A 26,092-nucleotide genomic window follows, 5' to 3' on the forward strand; every position below is an offset into this window, starting at 1 on the left:
TATTTATCTTTACTTGAACCCTACACTTGTGATCAAGGTGAGCTATAAGTATCATCACAAACACAAATGCACACGATGAGGATAAAGGGGGATATCTTACTTTGTCTGTAGTCTGGATCTGAAGAGGTCACTGAGGGGCTTTCACTGGATGAACTGTAATCACTGTGGTACCTGTGGTGGGTGTGGAGAGGTTCTGAGAAAAGAGAAAAATACTATCAGGCCATCTTGAAATGACATACATTACTCATGCAGTCCAACAAGACATGAGTAAACCTTCATGCATGACAAAAGAATAAGCTCAACGGATGTTTGTGTATCAGGGATGTTAACATGGAGTTGTTCATTTATTTTTTTTTTTTTTGCATCTCAACACACACAGGCTTGAACAAAAAGTTGTCAATAATGTCATTTGTCATGTGATTTGGACGGCGGGTGTTCTGACTGTCTTTGTGTTTTTAGGATAGATTCGAAATCCCACTTGGGTTTGTGGCAGCCGCAAACCAGATGATTGAGACACACAAAGCATTCATGCTCAAGTCATGCTCTTGGTGCACATTATGAATGAAAGACAAATGGAACCATGCTGAAAAGCTGTTTCAGCACAATCAGACTGGCATGCATCCAGTACGGATCTTGCAAGCTTTTGGTTTTGATGGGGCTCACCAACGCTAGCATGTATTTACTTGTCCCTATCAAATTATACTTAGCCTTCATGGTGCGTTTAAAAGTTGCGACATAGAAAGAGTACTTAAAAGGAGATTACAAATACTATGAACTGTGACCGACTGGGGTTTTGATTCTCTGTCTTGCGAACAGAACTTGAATATCCTGCTCCTCAGTATCAGCCTGTGCAACATATCTGAAATGTGGGGCATTCCTCGGACAACGTTCAGGCATTTTACTTTGAGCAGTGGATTTACTGAAAAACAGACGCTATAATCGCACTAAGAAAAGAGACTTGACAAACCATCAGCAGAAAATAACTACATTTTCCTTTTAGGGTGTGTACTGCTTATGTGAACAGTGCCTGGAGAGTAGAAAGTATTTAACCTCCCTCACTTGAGTCATGCAATTTGATGGACATTTGTTAAAACACAGACACAAATATATACATAAGAGAAGACCCACACTCATGCTGTCACCAGTCCTACAAGGGCAACTATTGTGCTTTGTGTGCAGTGAAGAGGCATGTAGAAACCTATAGATGTGATAAATACAGCAGATAAATAAAAAACAAAACCAAAAAAAACCTCATGAGTCACAACGGAAAATTCCACCTGATGTTCACAGGGAACACCTTATCTTGTTTAACCAGGATACATGAGGGGGGTAGAAACCAAAGGGATGAAATGATTTATTTTTACAGACTAAAATAGAATAGACAGAGATATTTAGGGGCCAATAACAGAGCATTAACTCAACATTTAAACACTTGATTTGGATGACTGAGAACCTCCACAGACAAATTTACAGTCAATGCTATTCTTTGACAGTGCCAGATTCTGCTCCACACCATTGGACGGAGGCTTCGGACACAACTGATGAAACATGACGGAGGAAGTGATACATAGACCTGTGGGGCCGCAACTCGAACTGGTTCACTGAGTTTTCGAGATCACGGGGCAGCTGATAAAAGGAGACACAGACTCAGGAAAATGCCTGTCAGAGTGCTAACAGATAATTTACCAATACATGTTGTGAAAGCAAGTCAAGTTAAAAAAACAGTATGCTCTTCAAAGACCAAGTAAGTCAAGCGTGTTAGACACGATATGCGTTTTTACTCAACACAGAATTTGAGGTAATGATCTACTCAGAAACAAATTAGGAAGACTGCATTGCAGGCCAGACAAAATATTAATGGTGAAGAATCAACACTTAGTAATGATCGCACTACTGCTGGCTTCAAATGGTTTTTTTTTAACCGCAGGATTAAGAAACCAAAATTTTGAATTACTATGATCTGTCCAACAACTGTTGAACCTCTACAAATTAAACCTCTTTGTGTTACCCTAACAAACAACTGCAGCATCCTGTCAAGATAAGAGAAAGCGGTTTATTGTTATTGGAACATTTCACCCTCAAATAAAGTATTTGATGTTAAGGTTAGAGTTCAGTGTGTCACAGAAATGAGCATAGTTTGGTGTTAGCCCACATTTAAACTTAATAATATCAACGACTGCAGACCAGAGAACAATAAGTCTAACTTGTGAGTGGGAAGATGAATGAAGCTTGGAAATTATTAATCTTATATGTGGATGTTGTTTGGTTTTGTGTGTGTGTGTGTGTGTGTGGGGGGGGGGGGGGTAGCAAACATTTTTCAAAATCAAAAATAAACCTAAGACCAGCGGTGCTTTTTTTTTTGTTTTTGCTTTTAAATGACCTCAAAACAAACCCCATGCCTTGGAGAAAGGAGGGGAAAGAGAGAGGAGGACGATCCAAACATCTTCAACAGTGTAACAGTGAGATCCAACGGATTGGGAATTTTTCCCCACACAAAGTGACGGAGCAGAAGGGTTAGATAGAGGGGCGATTTGAGATAAACATGAATTACATGGCTCCTTCTCTGAATTCTTTGCAACTGATTGTGTCTGCGAATTGTGTTTGTTTAATTCCCAAGAAACGTATTGTGGCAAAAAAGATGAAAACAATGGCGCAATTGATGGCTTGGATTCCATATTTCCCCATGATCAAATGGAGTGGTTAGTTACGGCCATGCATGCATATACGGAAACGATAAAAGGAGAAAAACGAGTTAAGACTAATGATTGCAAATATGGCGGCTGGTATTAAAAGCTAAATTGTCCAAAACACTCAGGCTCAGTTCTATTATTGCTTTCTTCTCAGTAGAGAAAGATACACATGCAAGAAAAACAGACTGTTCACTGCTCTCCTCTTTTCCCCTTATCTTTTCATTCCCATTCCCATTTCCAATACCCCCCTCTCTCTTTGATTGCTTCCTTAGCGACACTTCTGCTCAAGCTTTCAATGAGAACACAAACAGTTTCTACAGGCTACGGCCTCCAGGAATGCTCAAGTTGGGACGAGAGACAAGACTCAGACTGAGGTTATTCAAAGTGTTGGTGGTTCCAAGAAGAAAGGGGAAACTTCCCTTAAAATTTTATAAGAACCTGCTGTTACCCTCAAATTTCCCCAAAGTTCTCTTTACTCTGGAAACAAACATAAAGAGCCTGATAGAATGTAAATTTAAAGGCAACGGGGTGTGGAGTGATGGGAAAGTGTATCATTCACAAATTATTCAGTCTACTTAGACGCCAAAAAAAATCAGGTAAATGAGAATTGAAGTATCTGTAAACAAGCAAATTAATTAATGAGTAATTGGACCATCTGATAACCTTTCCCGCTGCTGCGCTTAAGAATTTGGCTACAATTGTGAAAAAAGAAAACAAAATGGGGGGGGGGGGGGTTTGCACCTTTGTGCACATCCCCCCCTGCCTTCGGGCAGCAATGTTCTGTATGGTTGTCCAAACTGGACCCGCCCTGGGTCCAGAGCTGCATGACCTGCTGCCAAGTGCCGGAAAAGTCCAATAATGTTAGGAATTCCCTCATCCGCAATGCATGACTCGAATTACGGGCTCTAGGTCTGCAAGAAAAGTCTCTTCTGATTGAAGCACCTTGGCACTAAGGGGAGGGTGCAATGGTGAGACAAAGGGGCCAGGTATCAACATGCCTAATGCACACACAGGCATGCGCGTGCACACACGCACGCACAAACACACAATGTTTAATTGTGGTCGAGAAATACATATTCAATTAAACTTGATTTGCAAACACAAACATGGAGCTTCAAAACATGACTATATCCACTGTGTAACTGGGTGAAACCTGAGAGCACTGACCACTGCTGCGCCATCATTTTCCTGCAGGAAAGAACAGAAAATAGTAAGAGAAAAAGAGAGCGGGTCTCTGCCAAGTAACACATCCACGAGGCCCCATAAATGGTCTGAGCTCAATTAGACCCCATTCACACCACTGGGGTTGGAATAGGAAAGATTTTAGCTCAGCCTTTATTAGCACCCCGCAGATCTGAAGGGTGTACATTCCTTTGTGTCGACAATGCTTAGCATCAATCATTATTTCGTATTGGTTTGCACGTATTTACCAGCACTAGCATGCACGGACAATGGTGGGTCTACACACCATCCTGGTTGAACGGTTCAGACGGTGCAAGGGACAGAGGCTCTGCTCCTCTCTTCACATTGTTTAAGAAAAAAAAAAAAAAAAAAAAAGCCAAGTGCAAAAGGCAAAGGGGAGGGGAAAAAAGGAAAGGAAGGTGGGACATGCAGAGGATAAAAAGCCACGGTCGAGGAAAAGAATGCTGTCGGTCGGTGGCTCGGTCAGCATTAAAAATAGCTGCCAGAAAGCACAGAGGCTGAAGATTGGCAAGCTGGTGAGCAGGGACCAGAGAAGAAGAGGGGGTGGAGGGAAAAAAAAAGGTTGAAAAGGTGGAGGACAGGAGTTTATTATATGAAACTATTCATCCCTCACACATCTCCACTCCCCAGATGGACATCAGACCCACACAGCCACATGTGACTCAGTGCGCAAAACTAGCCTGCCTATACACTTTCTAAGAACTCATTAAGCTCCTGAGAAAAATCTAAAACTTAAAGCTCTTGGGGCTGACTGCCGAGGTGGTAAACAATTGTGTTGTGTGTGCTCTGTCTAAGCATGTGATTATCCGAAGATTGTAGTCAGTAAATACCTACAGTGTTTCTATGCTTAACAATACGGTACGCATTTTGCTTATATTTGAGAGTGTACAGTCACATGCGAGTAACAAGGAGAGAGGCTATATAACATGTGTGACAGCTAGCAGCAAGCTAGAATTAAGTTGGCCTGTAATTAAAATCAGCCATTTGGAAACCTCTATAGCAGTGACTCATACATTCTGTCTAAACACTGCTGCCCAACCACCACCAATGATACTTCATTCAAGCCAGCGCCCGGCACAAATCGCGCATTGGAAGTTAAAGATGGAGACATAGTCTTTAATTAGTGCAGGTGTTGGTCTGCTCATGTCATTTTCACCTCTCAGATCAGCCTGACTTCATGACATGACATTCGCTCGAGCTACTATACCCGCTTTATTGTCTGGTAAAATGCTTTATATAACCCTGTCTGACATTCCTATATATCTGGATGAAACACTTGGGTCTTGTCATGGTAAGTTTTATTTAACACTATATTCTCACCCACCAAGTAGCACTTGACATATGGCCCACACTGCATGGTTATACAACAATGACAGCCGACCAGACTGTTTCTGGCCGAAATGAGACACCGGTCTGTATGATAAATATTTTACGGACGTCTGTACTTGAATTTTTTTTCCCCCACTTTGTTATCCTTGCTATTTCTTCCCCCTTTTGTGACAGTGAAAAGAAACATCCTCATTCAGATAATGACCTAAATGCTACATAATTTCCTTGCCGACCGAGAGTGTTGCATGAACGTTGCTACCTTTTGGATTCATAATTTTTCCAATCCTTTTTTTTGTGAGTTAAATGCACCACCAAAAAAAGCCATTGCTACTGTAATGGTAAAAAACAAAAAGAAACTAAATAAAAAAACAAGAGCATTTTATAAAAAGAGATACATAAGTGTGATATTTGGCTGCGGTTTTCATGCTTAGCCTCAAAATGAAGATGATACCTAATATATACCTAATATTATCCGCATCAGAGTGGAGAGTCCAGCGATCTTAAAACTACACACCGGTATAATGGACACAGTTTGGGCATGAAGTAGCAGGTTCTAAGTCAATACGTTGCAATCCCACCACACACTTTACTTTGACAGTAAATGGGAGAAAACTGCCGAATGAACAGTTCCCTTACTACTCACCATCTACTGCTTGCCTTAGTGCCTGAAGTTTCCTCTGTCTCTCTTTGATCCTGTCATAAGCACCTGGGATGCCTGAGCCGACAGACTGGGCTGAGTGGTGATGAGGCTTCCTTTTCTTCAGTCCATCAAACTCAGAGTAGTGAGAATCTCTCTTCCTGGCTGCCCTTAAAGGCGACTTTTGCCGACCTATGGAATGTGTACTTAAGGCACTGCTGCCTCTACGTGCGTCTTCCAAGGCCCCGAAGCGAAGCGCTTCGGGGTCAATACAGGCCAAGTCCACAGAGGAAGCCCAGGTCTTCCTTGCTTGACTTGTCACCAGGTCAGCGCCGTGAAAAGGTAAGGATCTCCGGTCCAATTCCACTGGCCGACCTTTTTGCTGGGGATGAAGGGGGTGAAGATAGGGATAGGAGTGCTGGTGATGGAGTGAGGGGGGTTTGGGGTAGAGTTCATTGGAGGATTCAGGGTTGGTATGATAGTCAGATGAATGATACTGTAAGGCTGCCACCTCATCCCCCCTCAACAGGTCCTGGATCGACAGGGATCCCATGGAACGGCTGAGACCCCGATTGAGAGACGCCTGCTCTTGAGTCCTGGTTCGGTATCGCTCCAGAACCCTGGGGGCGGCGCTCCTTCCTGAGAGCAAAAGAAGAAATGATTTAAGTATTAAAAAGTCCAAGTCTTCATTTTTCCAACCTACAAGAATGAGTATGAAACAGCTGGGTTTCCTCTGATTTGCTCGCATACCCTGTCCCGGGAGCTTTGACATTGTAATTCTGATCCCGATGACCTGCTAGAAATTCTTCTTAAATGAAGAGGCATTCGAACAAACACCCAGCCCAAATGAGGAACTTCATTAAAATGGACTCCACTGGACTCATGAGGCGTCTAACAAATAGCTTGTCATAATCTGGTCAGGGAAAACTCATTAACTCGTGAATGAGTCACTCCTACATTGACATTTAACGTTTAAGCACACTGAAATGCTTTTCAGTGTTGTCATATGTCTTAAATCCATCATAATGTCCATCTGAAAGAAGAAAAAAAAAGCTCTCAGCTGAATTTTCCATGGTTTTTAATGGATTAAATGGCATTTAAAACTCGGTAGCAGCGGCGAAAATTGCCAGAGGAATTTGCTCAGGCATCCTGAAAGGACAATATTGAAGGGGGAAAAAAAAACATTAGGATAACACTCCTATGTATTTAGAATATGCAAAACAAGAAATTAACACATTGGGGTGCCATTACAGAGTATTTTGAAAGTAGCAATAGAAATCCTTCTATAGTACGCCAAGGGCAGATGAGCAATTATTTGCAAATAAAAGAAGTTAATTCCAAAAAGAGACAACTCCACCAGCATTTGTCTTAAAGAATACAGCATGCTGCTCTTGACCTTAAGTGCAACAAAAACAAAACAAAACAAATCAAAAAACACGTATGCAGATAGTTTCATGTCACCTAATAATGAGGAGCTACAAACAGAACATACTGGGCAAATTGTTGGTCCAACATCCCGACCCTGTGGTACCACCTCTTTCTAAAATGCACACACCAAATTTAGATTTCTTTGGCCGTCCATGAATTTTAAGTATGCCTTTCCACACAAGAGATATATAAACTTTACGAGTTACACTGTTTTGAAAGAAAATGATGCATGAAAGACAAATATGTGCAGTAGCAATAGCAAAACATGGGGAAGATGTAGACATGACTGCACAGAGGGAGACGTTATGTCCTGTAAAAAAATCTCCATGTGGTAGTTTAAGCTACAAAGCATATGCTTGGTCTTAACAGGGAAACGCATCAAGGAAAAACAGGCCATCTTCCAGGAACTCTGGGAAGGATACAAAGACGAGATTGAGCCAAACATGGAAAAACATATTTCCCCCCAACAGGATATTTCTTTTTTGAAGTTTTTCAAATCTTGCGTGGTATCAGATGAACTATACCAATCAGTAAGTGGTGGCATAAATTATGGAGCTTAAAAATAGGGACAAATACAATGTTCCCTGAGCAGCAATTACAACTTGCAACCACTGAAATACAGGATGGAGAGAGATGTGCCTTGAGAAGAAAGACACTTAAGAAATGAGTAATACTCTTTACAAGTACTTTGCCCGGGGCTGGCTGGTGCTCAATCAGAGAAACAAAGCGCTGATACAAACAGCAGACCAGCAGCTTCACTGGTGACTCCAAAATATGCATCTCTAATCAATGCCATGCCGTGCTTACATAATCCGGACGACAGCCATGTTTGTGTTCTCCTCTGCTTTCCATGGCCTGGAAACATGCCGCATTTCTCTCAGAAACCACTGGGAAGATTTGGTCATATTTTCCTGAATTAAATCAGATTGAGGACTGCAGCGTGTTGGTTCTCATCTACTTTCTATTCTTTCCGACACACTCAAAATATGAGGATATAAGTGATGAATGGCTTGACAGCCGCACGACTAATTGTCCCTTGAAAAAAGGTAAACGGAAACCACTTTCACCGAATCGAAGAGAAAATGTCCCTAAAACACTCGAGCAAAGCCCCCTTTTATCACTAGAAAAAAGGAACTGATAAACTATACAAACTGTTAAGATTAATATCTTGGACAAATCCCGGGTCAGGTGATTCGTCCTGGTTCCAGACTTTTGGGTTTTTAATGAGATAACACAGATCGTTGATTACGACAGGTCAAAAACTGAATGTGGTCCGGATACAACCAATCACACGCTAAATAGCTTTAAAGTGAAGAAATTCAATCACTGCATATTTAGACTCAAAGCAAAGATAGTTATTTGTCTTTTTGTTTTCGTATGAACATTGGTTTATCTTACCTGACGGCAAACCTTTCCCCCTTAGCCTCTGCCGAATCTCCTTACTTCGTTCTGGAAGGGATTCTCTATCAGTCAGCAGACCATCCAGCTGAGAAGAGCGTAGAGTGAGGGCGAAAAATGCCACAGGCAGCGAGAGGGAGATAATAAAAAGTTAAGAGGATAACTTCCTTCTAAGAGTCATCCATCACAAAAGCATATTTTATCTCAACAGGACCGGTTATCAGCGAGGCAACTGTGAAAGGGCAGACGACAATTTCAGTTTCACTTGGAAAATGCTTGCAATGCAAGAGTTCTAGAAAGATAGAACGATAACCTGGAAAGGAATTACATATTTGACCTGTGTACCTGCGAGAGGCTGCCTAGTACCAACCGCACCAGCTTGCGGATATAGGAGAAAGGGGGATCACAAGTGGAGTTTCGGATGTGTTTGCTGCAGATGTCCAGCACCGTGCGCAATGACATTCGACTCAGGGTAACATCATCACACATGTTTAGAAGCAGGCTATTGAGGTGCTCCCCCAACTTCATAGGCTGAGGGAGAAAAAAAACAAAAAACAGATTCAAATCATCACAATGCTTATGGTTGGAAAATAATTTGACAGTTATCTCAGATAAATTGATGGTTGACTAATATGTGGAAATGTCATTCTACTGTCTAAGCTTTTTTTATACTCTTCTCAATGCTGAATTTGATAAATAAAAATATATTGATAGATGATCTCAAATTCTAAATGAATGAATATCTAGTTAGTCGGTTTCTGTCGAATCGACAGATACTTTCCTGGACTTTTTGTTATTATCACTTGCTGGATTTTGTATTGATTCTCGCTCATTTCTTTTTAGTTATTTCAGGCAAATATTACATTTTGTATATTGTTTCTCGCTGATGTCTAGGATTTTTTTAAATTTTTAAAACATCTTGATTATTTTATAAAGCGACTTAATAGCCAATTTACCCTGATACTTCTCCATGGTTTTAAGAAAGAAAAAAAATCCAATTCATTAATTGTTCATCATTAATTATTTAACTTTGTACTCAATCAAATTCATTTTTGACCGATATATCTTGATATTGAGATAATGTTCTCAAATTGTCTCTTAAAAATCCGTTACTAACACACAGCAAATTATTTCAATATACCTGGCATCAGTTTGAGATCGCAAGTGGCATACAACTAGTTTAGAACAGTGTAAACAAGGTTACTTATTATGATAATTAGTTGTTTGTAGGAAAGGGTCTTTACTAATGATTCACCTGGCTTTGGGGAATCTCATAGTCTGCTCCCCAGAAGAGGGTCATTCCCAAGGAGTACATGTGCATCTGCGTGAAAGAGCATTCCTGAAGTTAACAACAAGAAATGGCTGAAGCAAACCTGAGCACACAAAGATGACAAAGAACAATTGCTTCTTCAATGATTAGTATGATTGCAGTCTGTCTTTTTCTATTCATAAAAATGCCATGTGTGGAAGACAAACAAAGAGGTTTCGCACATGCAGCACTGAAAGGTTCATCTAGTTCTGGGAGCAAAAGGGCACTCTTTCATCCTGAATCTGTAACAAATTTCCATCTTCTTTTTTGTGTTTCCCTGTACTCATTGTTACTAGGGAGAGAAAATTACTTCCCCTGAATGTTGGGCTTGGTAGAGGAAAGAATAATTTAGAGATTGCCAAAGAATGCAACCTAGCGTCAAGGCCTTTTCGAACGGGACGCTGGTACAGCGTTAAAAAAAACTGTCAGAAAATGTGGACATTTTAAAGCAGCCCCCTGAAAAGCAAATATAATACCACATTTGTCAAAAACCAGGGCATTTGCCCCTGACGTATCTTTATCCACAGCTTCTGATAATGAGAGAAACAGATTATATTTTCTAGCCTGAAATAACTCGACTGGGGAGCCAAGACTGATGCTGGAAAACTGACTCAGCACAAATGTGCGTTGAGGTCTGTGAGACCGTGCCAGACGGGAATCCAGTTGTACAAGCTTTTAGCTCTCCTTACACTCAAAGAGAAAGAGGTGGGGTTTTGTGCATATGTAACAAAATTGCGCATTCCAGACAAAAGTTGCCCAGAACTGCAGTTCTGGAAACAGCTATAGCGCAACGGCAAAAGAGAGGATAGCATCTAATGTGTATCCCCAGAGGTTTGTGTTTGTTGTTTTTCAAGAGTCTATGGAACACATAAACGGCCAACAGGAAAGCATAATTATGAGGAAACAGCCATTACTCATGAAAACACAAGGGCAGCTGGAGCAGAATATAATATGTGGTAGCTGACACAACAATAATGGTTACGCCGCTTTAATTTATTACATTAACATATATGTTTTGCATATTATATCCTTCTCTTTCAGGTTTGGAGAGCGTATCTGCGGTGCTTGACAAACCCAAAACGGAAAAAGGATCATCGCAGTGTTACCAAACTACGGCAGGCAGGAATTTTTCTTTGTTTATTTTTTATTTTTTTTAATCTTAAAACTGAACCACACCTTGTCTAAATTCAAAAAACAAAAAAAGATGAGGAAAAATGAGAAACAAATCACATCAGCTTTCTAGGTGTTCAAAAGAAGCTGGTTGTTGGAGAAAAACTCAAGGCAACAGGCTCTTTACACATAAACTGCACCTTGAAAGTCTATTGATTTCGTGTATCAAGAGAATTTGATGAATGTAAAAGTTAATACTGAATCGAAGAGCTCCTCTCAAACTGAAAAAAATAAATTAAAAAATTATAATTAATGAATTAATACCTCTCATACGTTTCTCAAATTTGCTGAAGAAAATAAAGAAGAAGATACAAAATTTGGGAGGAAAGAAAAGACAAAAACAAAAGGTAGACCAAACACAATGAATGCAAAGGTTGATACCTTCTCTATGTCAGAAACGGAGGACAGGGAGATGCCTTCCAAAACCTCTGGAGCTGTAAATGCTCTTAAGTCCTGCTGGGTGACATACTCATCAGTGAATGAGATGTTGCCAGAGGGCATGAGCAGGAGGGACCAGGGAGAGATGATGAAGCCCATTGCTCCGGGATCTGAAATAAGAATTCATGACGGGAGATAAGATCAGCATGAAACCGTGGTGCCTTCACTTAAGTAAATGGTTTTGTTACGTTTTTCTGAACTAACAACCGCATATCTCGGGCTTCTGAGAAACCCGTGAAACCTGAAAAAAAGATTAGTTCTTGTGAAATAATGAGAAAAACATATCGCAGAATTCAAAGAAAGAAATCTTAATAAATAATTCATGAATTCACATAAACAAAGGCCGTTTGTTTTCCATCCAAATATTCTTGGAAATTTGAGATTATCATCCAATTTTGATCAAGTGAATAAATCACAAATCAGACAAGGACCTTATAAATATAAATAAAAAACCGGCAAAGTTCCAAAGGTTAAATTGCCGACGATGAATGTAAACACAGTGCGTCTGTTACAAAGCTTGGTGGTGCCATTTGCGGACTGGATGCAGTAAGTGTAGATGCATCGAACCGCAGTGGCTGTTCCTCACTGGGGCATTGGCATTTATGGAAATTCAAGATGACTGAAGTAAACAAAAACACATGTTGCTTTCTTAGGCAGCAAGAAAACAACTGTTGAGGCATAAGAGCATAAAGGAATGGCTTCAGAGTGTAATTCTCTTTTCCTAAAAAGCCACAGCCAGCGCAATGGTTAGAGAACATTTTAAAAATATACAAAGGAATGTTTGAGCAGCGCTGCAAAATTCTTTTCTTTGCCTGGTACTTTAACTCTGAAGGGAGCAGATAGACATACAAGGGAACTTGATTTTAAGGAACAAAACATATACTTTCAAAAGCTGGAATTTGCTAAGTAAATAAAAGCTTCCTGTTTAAAACATCTGCGAACATTTGGAAGTCTTACTGAAAAGCAGAGTAACTTGAAAGCTGAGCCGAATGCATAATTCAAACTCAGCAAATTTGTTTGTTGATACAGAATTAATTGCTTTCAATAGGCTTTAGACACAGGCAGAAAAATGTATGAGTTGGAAAGGGTCAACGTAAACTGATTAAACCAAAAATAGGATTCGGGCTTATCTGATTTAAAAGTGAGTTCAAAGGATGGTAATTAACAAATGGAAACTTTACTTATCTCATTACAGTACAGTCTAATTGTGACGGGCTACGATCTGAGCACTGTGGAAGAAGAAGGTGGCCCTTTAAATCCAGATGTTTGAAAGACTGTGCAGTTTATCCTGCACTCGGTTCCACGTGCCATTAAGAATCATAGGCTGACAAGCAGGCAAACAAAACTCAAGAGAAACGCGCACTTACAAAATACTGGGTTCAGTATGAACGGAAAAAAAATAAAAAACCTACATGAAAGCAAGTCAGGGAATTCCTTTCAAAATCAAAAACTGTCACATAGTGACGTTCAAACTGTTCAGTTCTTAAACAAACAGAAACTAACCGCTACTGTTTACACAATAAAGGTGTGCTCGTGGTTTATTGTTCATGTCTATTCATAGGGGTGCCTGAGAATTTGGTTAATTGCGTTATAAAGATTTGTATTGATTAAACAGACGTGTTTACTGCCCCCAGACAGATGGAATGATATAAATTTTGAGTATTAAACTTGTTGCAAGCAATCTACCGGTAATCTAATCTACTTCAGTAAGGAAGAACAATTGCTATATTTAAGTGGAAACCACCAAAAACTCCACTTTTCCATTACAGGATTTATGGAGCCAGATTAGTGGCTCTGCAGAAAGAAAGTATATTGTAAAATTGAGCACAGACAGAAACTTAATTTTCAGGATTTAGCAAACATTCGGGAAAAACAAACCTTGGAAAAGTGCGGTCTCTTCAGTGTAAGAGATTTGCCATTTTCTCTTGAATTTACGATTTATCCATCAGGGCCTTGAAATAGTTTTAAGATATTGTAAACAAATTTATGACCAAATTATCTCTGCCTCATTGTTTTAAAGTCTTATGGATTTAATCTGGGACATCCAGAGCTTTTATCCCCCAGCTCTGTAAACATCTTTCTCACTTGAGATGGTCCTTTTATGCTCTCAGTGATTTCGTTTAAGTCAAGGTTAATGTTATTGTTTTCATCTTTAAAATATGGAAGACCTTTAAACTAAACAGTTAAGTAAATGAAAGGATTATGTCAACAGTCACTGCTCAATGTCATGTGCAAATTCAGCGAGATAAGCTAAAAATACTTGAGGATTCCAACCTTGTATCTTGTCTTTCATACGAGACGGACTTTATCTTGGAACGGTTCAATTACAAGAACGTATTTTAGACAGTTATCTTCTCACCAATGTGACCTCGGCATAAAAGGGCATATTTACAGGTTACCCTTGTACAGTAAGGGAAAAATATTACAGCACAAAACTTGTCAGCACAACTTGAAACAGCAAAGCTCTTTTTTTTTTGCCTGCATAACCAAATGCATCTTGGCTTCTTCTTAAACATTCTCACGGATGATAGCGAGGAGATCAGATAGCACAGTTGCAGCCAACATAATCAGGTGCAATGGGATTTCGAACGAGTCAAGGCACCACCTAAACTTTTTAACAACACAGAGGGCACTAGAGTTCTTGCTGACTCATATCCTGCCCAAATTCTCCAGAGTTAAAACCTCCCTCGGTCAGGGTTTTCTCTGGATTTCTGAATTCTTCAGGTACTTTGTCTATTGTGTGACTTTATGTAGTTTTGTAGAATTGTTTGTGCTACTGCCAAAAAAAAAAAAAAAAGCATATTTCTCTTTGGGAACTTTACAATATCCGTTCATTTGGAAATATCAGAGCAAGACTTACTAAGAATTCATAATGTAACCTGTTTATATGTTTTTAGGTCGTTCTTTATTCATTGGTGTTCATTGCTCAATAAAAATCGAGGTGTGCAGGTACACCAGAAGTGTGGTTCAGTACTTAGTTCTGTTTTCCAATGGTGGAATGTTTGGTATGTTTTTAGTCCAGTTGAAACAGGATATACAACATAAAATTCCTTCATTTCTTCTTCTTTTTTTCTGAACCGACAGAGCATCTCTCAAATTAGAACCGAAGCCCGTGGGAAGAAAGAAAACTTCTTAAACCATTAGGAACAAAAAAAATGCAGCGTGTTTGGTTTTTATTCATCATTTTACAGTCCAATTTTGCATCTCTCCACTTTGACTTTGCATATCTTGGTTTTGATAAGTGGTACAGAAAATATGTGCTGATTATTCTAATATCAAGGTGAAACCACTAATCTGCTGTTAAGTCCTTAATAGTTGAGATATGATTCACTGTCTTAGCCTGCATCATCAGCCAAAACTGGCAGCATGGTAGTTTGCAATGATCAGCTACTGCTGTTTGAGGCCACTAATGACGGCAGGAATTTGGTTGTTGGAGCTGCCCTTTAACGTAGTATTCCTGTGGACAAGACAAAAATATAAAAACTGCAGCTAGTGCGATTTGCCTCGTGTTGATTCTTGAGACCAATAAGTAGTCTGCGTTACTGGTGATTTGCTACCACTGTCCTTCATTTAGCTTGACCAAAGGCTCGTCTACCGGCTCAAATGTATTCACATGGGCACTGACAGTAATGACAGCAGGGAGGTTCTGCGATGGAGACACAGGACTTGTAAGTTTCAGTTTCAGCTTAACGTGCTTGGAACATTCGGTCCTGATAAGAACTATGCCGAAATGAAAACCACAAAGGCCATGACGGATAACAAGAAGTATAAACTGGCTTAATTAATTTGAGGAAAAACAACTTAATCATTATCTTGTCTCCATGATGCGAAGAGGATATCTGCTAAGTTTACATTTACAGGATAATCTAACAGTATAACAATGCAAAGTGTACTGTGAGTGTTTTTTATGGACACTTACTGAACTTTAACACTGAACACTGAATGTCCTTGATCTGATTTTTCTATGGGAACATGTAGACAGCGTTTTAAAATCTGGGGCGAAAATACAAATACTGAATTTTTTGTTTGCTTTCGACAAGACATGAAAAAGATACCTGATTCAACAGGTTCTTACCTTTGTGAAAGAGTTCTTGGAGGCTTTCTGCACTCTGGCTGAGGACAGCCCAGACCTCCTCCTCCTGGAGTGGACCTCCTCGAACCTCTAAGGCTTCTGCCAGAGACACATGCATCTTTCCTGTGCAAGCAGACCAACGGGACCATGTGATTAGTGGTTTTAAAGCAGAAATCTCTATCACACACAACTTCCAAAATAAGCTTTTAACAGTAATAGAGAGCAAATGATTCAGACCGTCCCAGACCTTTACGGTGCAACGAAAGGAGTCTCAAGTGCTTAAATGCCAAAAGTATCTGCTAATCTCACTTTACCAACCGCAACCCGTTGTATCTTACACTGATATCGACACTTAATGCTGGAATAAAAAAAAACACAACTTTTAAGATGAATTTCAGCACAGAGATTTTTTATCTTATTACATTTTATTTGAGACGTATCATCATGACACAGTTTTGTAAGAATTCACACTCCCACAATTTTGGAAGAGAGTGAAGAAGCCCTGGTGTCCTCATTGCCAGAATGACATCAAAAATCAATGCATTGAACACATGCTCTCATCTTAAGTCTCCTATCTTAGCCTACAGTGGAGGAGGTAGCACAAGCACATGATATGCACATGGAGACGGATGCAAACACTGCTCTGCTTATGGAGCCGCTTATTACTCGGTTCTTCGACAAGACTGGGTTTTCCGCTTAAAACCAAGCAGCTTCAAAAAACCTGGAACCTGGAGGCTGCTGTCAACACAGTGAATAGCACTGTTTCATGAAAACACAATGTCAAAAAAAAATCATAACTGGGTCAATGGCTGGCAAGTTTGTACATTGTTAGTAATAACAGTGACACGGAAACTGTTTGGTGGATATTTCTAATAGCTCATTATCGCGAAAAAATTCATCTGAGTTCAAATGAGTTTGCACATATGACACAGCATGCAATGCCTTAGGAAGAAAATGTGTCTCTACTCATACGATAAAAAAACACACACACACAAAAAAAAAAAAAAAAAAATAGACAAAGCCCTGAGGCTTAAAAAGAAAGAAGTATTTCAAAAACATTCATTCTTTCCAAAGGGCAGTTTAGGACAACTTAACAGGTTGCAAATTTGATGCCATAGAAATGTTTATGGAAAAATAACCAAATTCTTGATACATCTATGTAAATCACCTCCAGAGGACTTTATGAGACCCACATCAAGCTTGAACTCTCTACTGAAATGCAAAATTCATTTAGTCAATTATTGTCCTATTCTGAGTTACATTGACAACTGTGCTGGCTATTGCTGCACTTAACAATGTGTGCTCAGGTAACCACAACTAACAGTTCCACAATTGTTGAGTAAAATGTGTCTTTTGAACCAACAGAATTCCCCTTGAGTTAGTTGTTCATTCCTAATGGTAAGTGTTTTGGTTTTAGGACAGTTTTTCCACCAACCAGGTCTAGCGTGAAAATGTAGACCTGAGGTTTAAAATGAATACATCAGTACATGAAATCGCACCATTACAACGGGCTTCGCATTCGATGTGATCTATTCACTATTCACAAAAGTAAGCGTATACATTGTGTATCTCTAAAGTTCAAATAGATAGTTGTATTTAAGTGGTGGAAGAAAGTATCATTTGTATTATGAAAAATATTATTGCTGCCACTGTTTGGATGAACTGGTCCTGCTAAAACGGAAATACTTGATACACAGAGGAGGAAGATTTGAGAGTCCGGCTTGTGACAAAAATTTAAGGAAACATTTTAATTGCTGACAGACATAGTTGATTATTTACCTTTGACCATTCTCTTTATTTAACATGCTGCTTGGCTTAAAGGAAGGAATGACTAAAGATCTCCATGACATGGTAAATCCTTCTGATTTAAAAGGTTAGACTGGGTTGATCTCAAGTTGTAAATATTGCCGAGACACTCTCAGTTTAAAGGGACTAGACTGTCTTTGCTGCCAATCGACCCTAAACAGGTCTGACCGAAAACGGTTTTGTTTCGCAATGGTAAAGTTAAAGGATACAACCTGTCATTGTGAGCTTTCAGATTTCCCAACAGCCTTCTGAACAGCATGAGTATGAGAAATCATACACATACTAGATCTTAAAATTCAAAATGTGGTTTACAGACATGCACGGGGGGAATTGGACAGGATTTTTGCAGAGGGCAATGAGCTGGAACCTTTTCAGTCTAATGAAGAAAACAGGTATCAGATTCCTGACATACCGCCCGAGAGTCCACAAGTTACATTTACTTCTTGAAACAACTTGATAACCACACTACAAAACTCACTGTAATTACTGTCAAGCATCGACCAAACTTAGCAACAGGACATGCACTGTGAGAATTTTTGGCCTTCGACGGAGAATTCTCAAACCAACTGAGATGTAGGTGTGACCTAAACAAGAGAGACTGCATCTATTTTGGATGCATGACTTTCAACTTTAGAGAATCAAGAGAGCAGCGGCATCAGGCTCCTGCCCAACAAACAACTGCTTCTGCTATGACTTAAGTGACAGTTAAGCCGCAGAGCCATTCTGGCAGACCATTGTCCCGAGGAAACTGGAGAAACAAGCATGAAAACATTTGGAACAAACTTAATCAGCCCATTACCATCACCTCACTAAGCATTTTGCTGGGCTCAAAGATGGTGATCTTTATTGTAATGTGCAATGGGTAAAAATGTGTGCCATAATTGTTTCCTAACTGTAATAATTTACATTTGATTCTTTTCTATACACTGTGTACTGCACTTAACATTAAGTGTGCAGCTATTAGGTGAAAGAAAACGCATAGATGGATATTTCCTAGACAGAACACATTTTCAACAATGAACTCTGTGAGGGCTTTAAAAGGTTTTCCACAAGTTGGCAAATCACTGCTTTAAGTTTTTGCGTCAAAGCATTCAATGCTTTTAAGTGCATTATAGTTTAATTTACTGTGACTGAATAGTGTAATGATAAGGCATAAAGGGCCTGAGAATATTCTGTATTTACATTGTTTGTGATGTACTGTTTCACGATGTTTATCACAGTAGCTATAACTGGCTTATTCTTCAACTACTTCAGTCTGTTCAGAGGAGCCAAACTGTTTATTAAGAATTCTGGTTTTGCACCAGTTTTACAGTTTGTTTTTGAACTTTTAAGATTTATTTTTGCATTCCAGGATTCAGTTGATAAGTTCTACAGTTCTGTTTACACCACTATGTTATAACACATAAGAAACCAAAATAGCCACTTGTCTCTACAATCTAAAGCAGTCTTCACTCATTACGACAATAACAAAGAATGTAAAGTACGAGGCTACATGAGACGAGAACTGACAATAATACATTTCCTACATGGGATAATACACCATAATGCCTCTTCCACATTAAGTAGCATTATTTGGCTCCAGTCAGAGCAATCTCCTCTGGCTTCTGTTTTGGGGGCGACTGTAGCATCCATAAATGTGTCTGCATTCACAGTCTGCTTCTGTTTTACAGCGATGACAGAATCCTCAGCAGGTTGGCTCCTAATCTAAAAAGATATAACACATCTTTTTCTTACAAGGAAAAAAAAATGTATGTATCTTTAAATGAAATCATTGTATTCATCCATTATCCATAAGCAAAAATTGGTTCAACTACATTCAATATTAAAACTATGCAAATAAGAGGGTGAATAGCTGTAGGTCTTGATATGGAGCTCTGCGATCTGCAGGTTTTTTTTTTTTTTTGGTATTCAACTCGGATCCCATTTAGTATAGTACAAAAAGCTCTAAAAATACAGAGAGTAATAAATAATATTTTTTTTCCCTTTCGTCTGGCAATATATACTTTGCTCTGATGAAGCCTGAGTGAGAGAACAATTTTGTTGCCCACTGGGGCAACACTGAGCATTGACCTGGTCAACATCAAAACGCCATCATTTAAACAACCTTAAAGGTGGCAAAATGTCATGTTGGTTAAGAGTTTAGAGATTAAAACTGAACTGAAGCTAACTATGGGGTTTGAACACATAGTGGTTTGGGTTGAGGTGAGGCTTTACTTTACGAATGAAAGTCACTACAATTTATAAAGGATACTTGTGCAAGAATGTGTTTGTGTGTGTGTGTGTGTGTGTGCGTGTGTAGGGGGTCTGATAGTTTGTTGGTCCATGTGTTGTTTAGTCTGTTCATCTTTTCCAAAGTCTAAAAACAGCAAAAGACTGGACTAATTTAAATCTAACTGAGCCACACACCTCGCAGGATGCCAGCTACACAATTAGAAGTCCGGGTATGTTTTTGGCTTCATGCACTATTGAGCAGCTTTCATAGAGATGAAATGCTCTTTCTACATCCAAGGACTACAAGAATGAACAAATAGCTAAATCTGGTGCAGTTTCTGTTTTCCTCTTATAGAAAGGAATTCATTTAGGCTATATTGTACATTGCCCATTAATACTTGAACAAAAAACGGTTCTTAAAACGGGACATCTTTCAGATGTCTACTGCGAGATTAAGGAGGTTAACGGGACCTCCTGCGATAGAAAAGATGCTTTGTGGTGTCGCTAGATCTGCGGTTTGCTAACTGCAATATCTCAGGCACCTGTGTGCTTGGCTCAAAATCTTGTCTTACCGCTGGCCCGAAATGATGCATATTGAATCTGTTTCACATAAGTTGAAATTTAGCAGGAAGCAATCATGCCAAAGATTGGCACTTTGGCTCAAAACAAATAACAAAACAAGGACGTATAATTAAAAGTAATGAATCGTCCCACCGTCATGGGACGATGTTTTGAACATGCCACATTTTCCACGGTATCGCGATGTAAACTGGGTGAGCAGCCTCATTAGTGTTGGACTAATATTTCAGACGACATTCCATTTATGAAGTTTGGAAAAGATAGTTAATGAGTAAGCATGTCACAGGCCTACATGTTTATGCAGGAATGCAAGTTAATCATTCAGGACTATGGGAGGTGTGAAGTACAAGGCAAGTGGGTTACTACCCATCTTGCTCATTACCCATGAGAATGGGGAGAGCGGGTGCTGTGAAGATTGATTGTTTTGTGGCTCTTGTTATTTCAACAGAGACCTACAGTGGAATGTTTTTATCCACACTGGGGCTGCTGTGCAGGCCAGCTTGTCCCTCATTGGACTGTGGTCCTGCTCATTATTGAAGGGGGCTTTGGAGGCAGTGGCCCAAAATAGTGAGAGCAGACAGTCTTCACCACTTCAATGACTCATTTTCTTCTTCTTTTTCAAACCCTTTCGATGGCTATAGCCAGGTATTTCCATGTGTGGCTGCACTATAGCTACACAGCACAACAGGGCTTAGTCTGCTTTCGAATGTTTGGAAAATCTTGGCCACACTCACAAGGATTTTAGAGAAACTAATCCTGGAAACGTGATAGTGTTCTTTACTTTGCACTTAGATGAAGCTTTTCCTTTCCTCCCACCTTCCTGTCTCTGACACCGCTACAGCCCACAAATGGATTTGAAAACAATCCACTGACTAAAACAAAAAGGCAGTCAGCTGCAGAACCCATACCAGAATAGTACTAATAATTTCAATAGAACTCCTCTACACTCACCAGGGACAAAAAGGGACAGAAATACATGTGCATCCTCTTCTATTTTCTCATCCTGTTTGGCGGCAGCTTTCAAAATAAACATCCATAACAAATGCACTGGATTCCAGTCTTATTTTCAAAAACATACTTCTTTATACAATATGAGAAGAAATTTGTTCATATCCTCCAAACATTCGAGCCGCTGTCTCAGCTGGCAAACACATTTGGAACAGTGGAGAGAGCAGTGAGAAAAGGTACTCTCTGTACAAATGTTGAGGTGAAAATCCTCCTGAAGTCATCCATCCATGCCAGGAAAATTCATCAACCAACTGAACCTCTTTTCCCAGAATCATACTGCTCTTTGCGGCCTGTATGTACGAGCTTTCAAATTCAAAACACACAATGACGAGGACGGACGGAGAGACTGTCTTTTGAAGATGACTGATGATGTAAGGAATGATGTTTCAAAAATCCTTGTGGCCAACCAGAACATATGGACCACATGCTTTCATACTGTTTTCGTGCAAAATGAAGACATACAGTAAAAGAAACTCCTTTGCTGCATGTCTTAATGACTGGTGAGCTAAAACACATTTAAAGAAGTCATGGTTTTCCTTTATTCACAATCCTGTCTCTCTTAAGTCAGTGCTTTTGCGATGAAAACAGTGGAGCAAATGGGGAAAAAGAAGCAGCGACTTTCTGACAGAAAAGAAAAGAAAAAACATCCAGCAGTGCCTTAATCCCGTCAAGCCCTGAACAATATAATTTTATAGTCTTACAGGGATATCGCACCACAGATGTTTCTGAACATCTAAAATTGTGATACACGGTTTTACTCAGCATTCAGACACCTATAACATTCCTGTCATGTGCTTTAGTTTTCAACAGGTATTTTCTTGTATAATCATTATAAAATAACTTCTCGGGAACTGCACTTGGTGATTGAAAACCATGGAAAACTACCAAAAGTAAGATAAGACAATTTATATTTCATTGTACTTCTTATTCTTCCTCCTTCCTACTTTTATCTATTACTGTTATGTTTTTGCTTGAAACTCTGGCACAACAAATTCCTTCGGGATAAATAAAGTTGTTCTCATTCTCATTCTCATAACTAGTCACCTCAACCATTTGCAAATACCGTCTATTCAATTACTGACATCATATACTTAAAGACCAGATCATGTCAGCGGTGTATTACTGATTTGAAAGGCTTAAAAATTGTGGCATTTGAATATCAGCAAATCTACCAACCCCATAGCCCAGATGGAATCACAATTCACTTTTAATTTCTCCGCTTCTCCAACATGCCACTCTAGATGATTTTACCAAGACGTAACACAGGATTGTTGACGAACACAACTCAAGTCATACCAGCACTGGACAGAATAATAACCAGTTACGGATCAGTGTCTCCCATCAATGAGCCACCCTGGACGACGGGCCTTTTTCCCTGAGCACAGCTGGACTGAGCGAACCATAGGGAGAGCTTCGACTAGACTTATGGCCCTTACTTTTCATTTTGGTCTCGACCTCATCCGCTCCATTTCTGTTAATCACAGGGTTGCTATGAGTACCGTGACATGCAGAGCATGGTTTTGTATAAACTCCCCAACACCCCTCCTCTCAACACCCACACAAGACCAGAGCCAATTTCCTCCCTTCCCTCTGATGATGGTAACATCATGTCCATCACAACCACTTGGGAGGGGAGGGGGATGTTCTCCATGCAGTCACTCACATCTCCTTTTTGGCCAAAACATTCATGGCCTTTGACTTTTGAGTCACTACTTTTCTATGATAATGAGGGGGGAGGGGTAGACTTCCTAGAAGTACCCAGATCTCCATCCCCTAAATCCCTCTGCATGTATTGACAAATTGGAAGTTACTGTGGAGATACTGTGTAAGGAAAAACTGCATGCTAATGCTCTGCACTTTGCCCACACTTAGTTGGGGCAGGTGGCTTCAGCTAAACAATGCTAGCATATTTTTCCCCTTTAAATTAGCGTCTCTTCTCTACCCCAAGTTTCACTCAGTTATTGGTTTGCTCTCGCTGTCTCGGCTGGACTGAAGTTCACACGTACATTGGCAAAGAAGACGGGAAAAAAAATCAAAACAAATGTCAGTTTAGCCACCAACGAGTTAAAGAAAATAACAAGAGTGCTACTCTTTAGAAGGGAGCATCGGCGTTCCAGCCTCGCCTTCAGTTTCTCAAGTTAGCAAAAAAAAAAAGAAGAAAAAGTTTCTACATCACATTTTCAGGTAGTCGAACGGTCGACAGACACCTACCGAAAACTGAGGTGCTACGAGATGACTTGGAGGGGAATTGTGGCTACGAATGCGCAGACAAACGGGACCGGACGCCATCCCATCCACAAAGCAACATCTTGGGAGAGTAGCCGACGAGACCGCGGCGCTAGGCGGGCAACAGGTTTACCTTTCCGCGGGGCATTCAGCGATAAACATCCACCTCGCGTTGGGGGGGGTGTTGTGTGCCCAAAGTGACTTAAAACAAAAACACAAAAGAAACAAGCAACAAACACGAGTTCGCCTCCACTAAAAAAAAAAAAAACAAGATAAAATAAAAAAAATTCGGGAGTCACTACGCAGCGTCTACTCCGTTCAAGTGAAGCCAAGTTAGCACAACTGGCGAGGAGCGGAATAACCCCTCCCTTTGCCCAGCTCGCGTGGGCTGACTGGGAGGAACCGCGGCCGCTCATTGGCTCTCACGGAGGGCACTGTCATTTTTCCGTTTCCATGGTAACACAAAACCGGGAGTAAAATGTAATGAGAAAGGGCGATTTGGGAGGGGATAATCCAGGATGGTGCAAGATTGTTTGAAGTTTCTTACACAATTGCATTAAAAGAGCAAGTAATGTGCACGTTGCAAAAGAAAAAAGATTGTGATAAACGGTTCAGTTTGCTCATAAGGTGGAGATCCTGGAGATGCATGCAAGAAACGTGGAAAATACTTTGTTTTTATTCAGTGTGATAGGATTTCAGTGATTCCCATTACATCAAAGTTTCTTGAGAGTCATCCAAGTTGCCAGGAAGCAATTCGCCGCTGAGTACTTCCTTCCTTTGGCGCATTAAAAAGGCAGCGTCATTTTAGGGCTGTCTTCTGTCATCTAGTGGTTATTAGTTGTCATTGCAATGTGTCTGAGATAAGATTTAAGATTCAAAGCGTTTATTGTCACATGAAACGTGTTTCACTGTACAGTGAAATTTACATTTTGCTGTCCGCAGTGCATTTGGATTATGCATTATTTGCATTATGATTAGGATATTGTAGAGTCACGAATGTTGGGGTTTATGTTGATGGTTGTTTTCAGTGTGATTTTTAAGGTTGCTGGGAATTTTGTGGGTGTGGTTTGGAGTGCAATGAATTTTATGTTTTGTTTTTTTTTTTGGACCTGGAATTGGGTGGGAACAGTTAGTTGTATTACAGTCTTGTGTGTCGTGGCTGTGGCCAACAACAGCTATTGCTCATTAAACATGTTTTACCATCACCCGGGTCTTTCCTTGACTAAAACATTACAATATGAATGTGAACAGCGCAATAGAACAATGTGCAACTCACAAAGTGCAGGTGCAAGGATGAGTGCAGTTTTAAGTCGGCAGGGGACTTTGCATGTGCAAGAAGAATGAATGTCAGCTGTTTGAGAGCCTAGAACAAGTTCTTAAATCGCGTCGTTCTACATTTCACACTCCTGTACCTCCGGCTGGAGGGTATGAGTGTGTATGTATTTTTACTAGTTCCTCTGTTACAAAACCAGCTTTCACCGCTGCAGGTGTTTTTGGATGCCGTTTGCATGAACAGATTTGTTTGGCTTTTAATTTATTGTTTTCCTGCTAGGCTAACTTTGGCATATTTAGCTCCGTGTTTGGTGTAAAATGATTTACACGTGTTTCGTGTAAAATGATCAGCATGTGTTGTGGGAAATGTAGTTTGTGGTCAATATGCACGTTTGACTTATTTATTTTAAGACATCAGACTTTTTAAGAAGTTCTGGCGGGCCGCATAAAATGATGTGGCGGGCCACATTTGGCCCGCAGGCCTTGAGTTTGACGATGTGGTGTAGAGAATGGTGCTGAGATTTAAAAAAAAAACATCTTATGATGCAGTGCACAGCCATGTCTCTTAAAATAGTGGAAAAAACTTTGTATTAACATAGCTTTACCGCAGGGTTTTATAGGTAGTGGCTTCATTATTTGAATTTTCTTTTCTTTTTTGAAGCATGAACAAAAGTCCAAAGGTAATTAAAAACAAACAGATATGAGCACAAACAGCAGAGCAGGCTTAAAAAGCCAAATAACAAAAAAAATAAGTTGACAAGAACCAAATAAATATTAATAGATACATTTATATATATATATACTGTGAATTTATGAATACATATTTTCAGAATAAAGAACTGTTGAAAAACTTTCACCCAGTTAAAACATGGGCAGGATTTGGACTCACTTGCTATAGTTAATATACTGTATGTAATAAATATGTTTATGCTCTCAGGGATGCTAATGTTACCATCCTTTATACAGAGTTCTTTACAAAGCAGATATGCTCATTCAAATATTTACTGCTCATTGTCATCATCATCATCACTTTCATCAAAATCTCATGCGACCGCTCATACACAGAGGAAAAAAAATGTGAATGATAACACAAATTTGATATACAAGAATTGCTTCTATTTGACTGAAGTGCGGGAATGAATTGTTGTTACAATATTATCTTGGCTTCAGCAATGAAAGTACCCACATTTCTAACCTCCTTCCAAATAGCATACATCAAATGAACCAAATATCTTCGGAGGCACTAAGTTATCTTAATGGCCCTGATTTTGAATAAATATTCCCATGGCCAGACAGCGGGATATCTCGCCCCAGAC

At 39.8% G+C, this 26,092-nt stretch overlaps 1 protein-coding gene across 8 annotated transcripts in view; it reads right to left on the bottom strand.

Moving 5' to 3' along the window:
• ptpn13 (protein tyrosine phosphatase non-receptor type 13) overlaps positions 1 to 23,844 on the bottom strand; it is a 47,016-nt gene extending 23,172 nt beyond the window's left edge. For 4 of the 8 annotated variants that reach the window (XM_086151982.1, XM_086151978.1, XM_086151980.1 and 1 more), the window contains exons 1-9: positions 23,490 to 23,844; positions 15,678 to 15,797; positions 11,546 to 11,712; positions 9,941 to 10,006; positions 9,031 to 9,216; positions 8,686 to 8,773; positions 7,352 to 7,399; positions 5,866 to 6,498; positions 101 to 193 (exon numbers count right to left, since the gene is read on the bottom strand). In XM_086151982.1, the coding sequence (XP_086008108.1) occupies positions 101 to 193; positions 5,866 to 6,498; positions 7,352 to 7,399; positions 8,686 to 8,773; positions 9,031 to 9,216; positions 9,941 to 10,006; positions 11,546 to 11,712; positions 15,678 to 15,792 (1,396 nt within the window). In that variant the 5' untranslated portion in view covers positions 15,793 to 15,797; positions 23,490 to 23,844. The remainder of the gene's footprint in view (positions 1 to 100; positions 194 to 5,865; positions 6,499 to 7,351; positions 7,400 to 8,685; positions 8,774 to 9,030; positions 9,217 to 9,940; positions 10,007 to 11,545; positions 11,713 to 15,677; positions 15,798 to 23,489) is intronic. The other 4 variants (XM_086151981.1, XM_086151984.1, XM_086151983.1 and 1 more) reach the window with 2 other exon arrangements.
• Positions 23,845 to 26,092: the final 2,248 nt, after the last annotated feature.

Source organism: Fistularia commersonii, chromosome 9 (genome assembly GCF_037954325.1).
Source record: "Fistularia commersonii isolate RoL2024-O1a breed Wild chromosome 9, RoL_Fcom_v1.0, whole genome shotgun sequence".
Classification (NCBI taxonomy): Eukaryota; Metazoa; Chordata; class Actinopteri; order Syngnathiformes; family Fistulariidae; genus Fistularia; species Fistularia commersonii.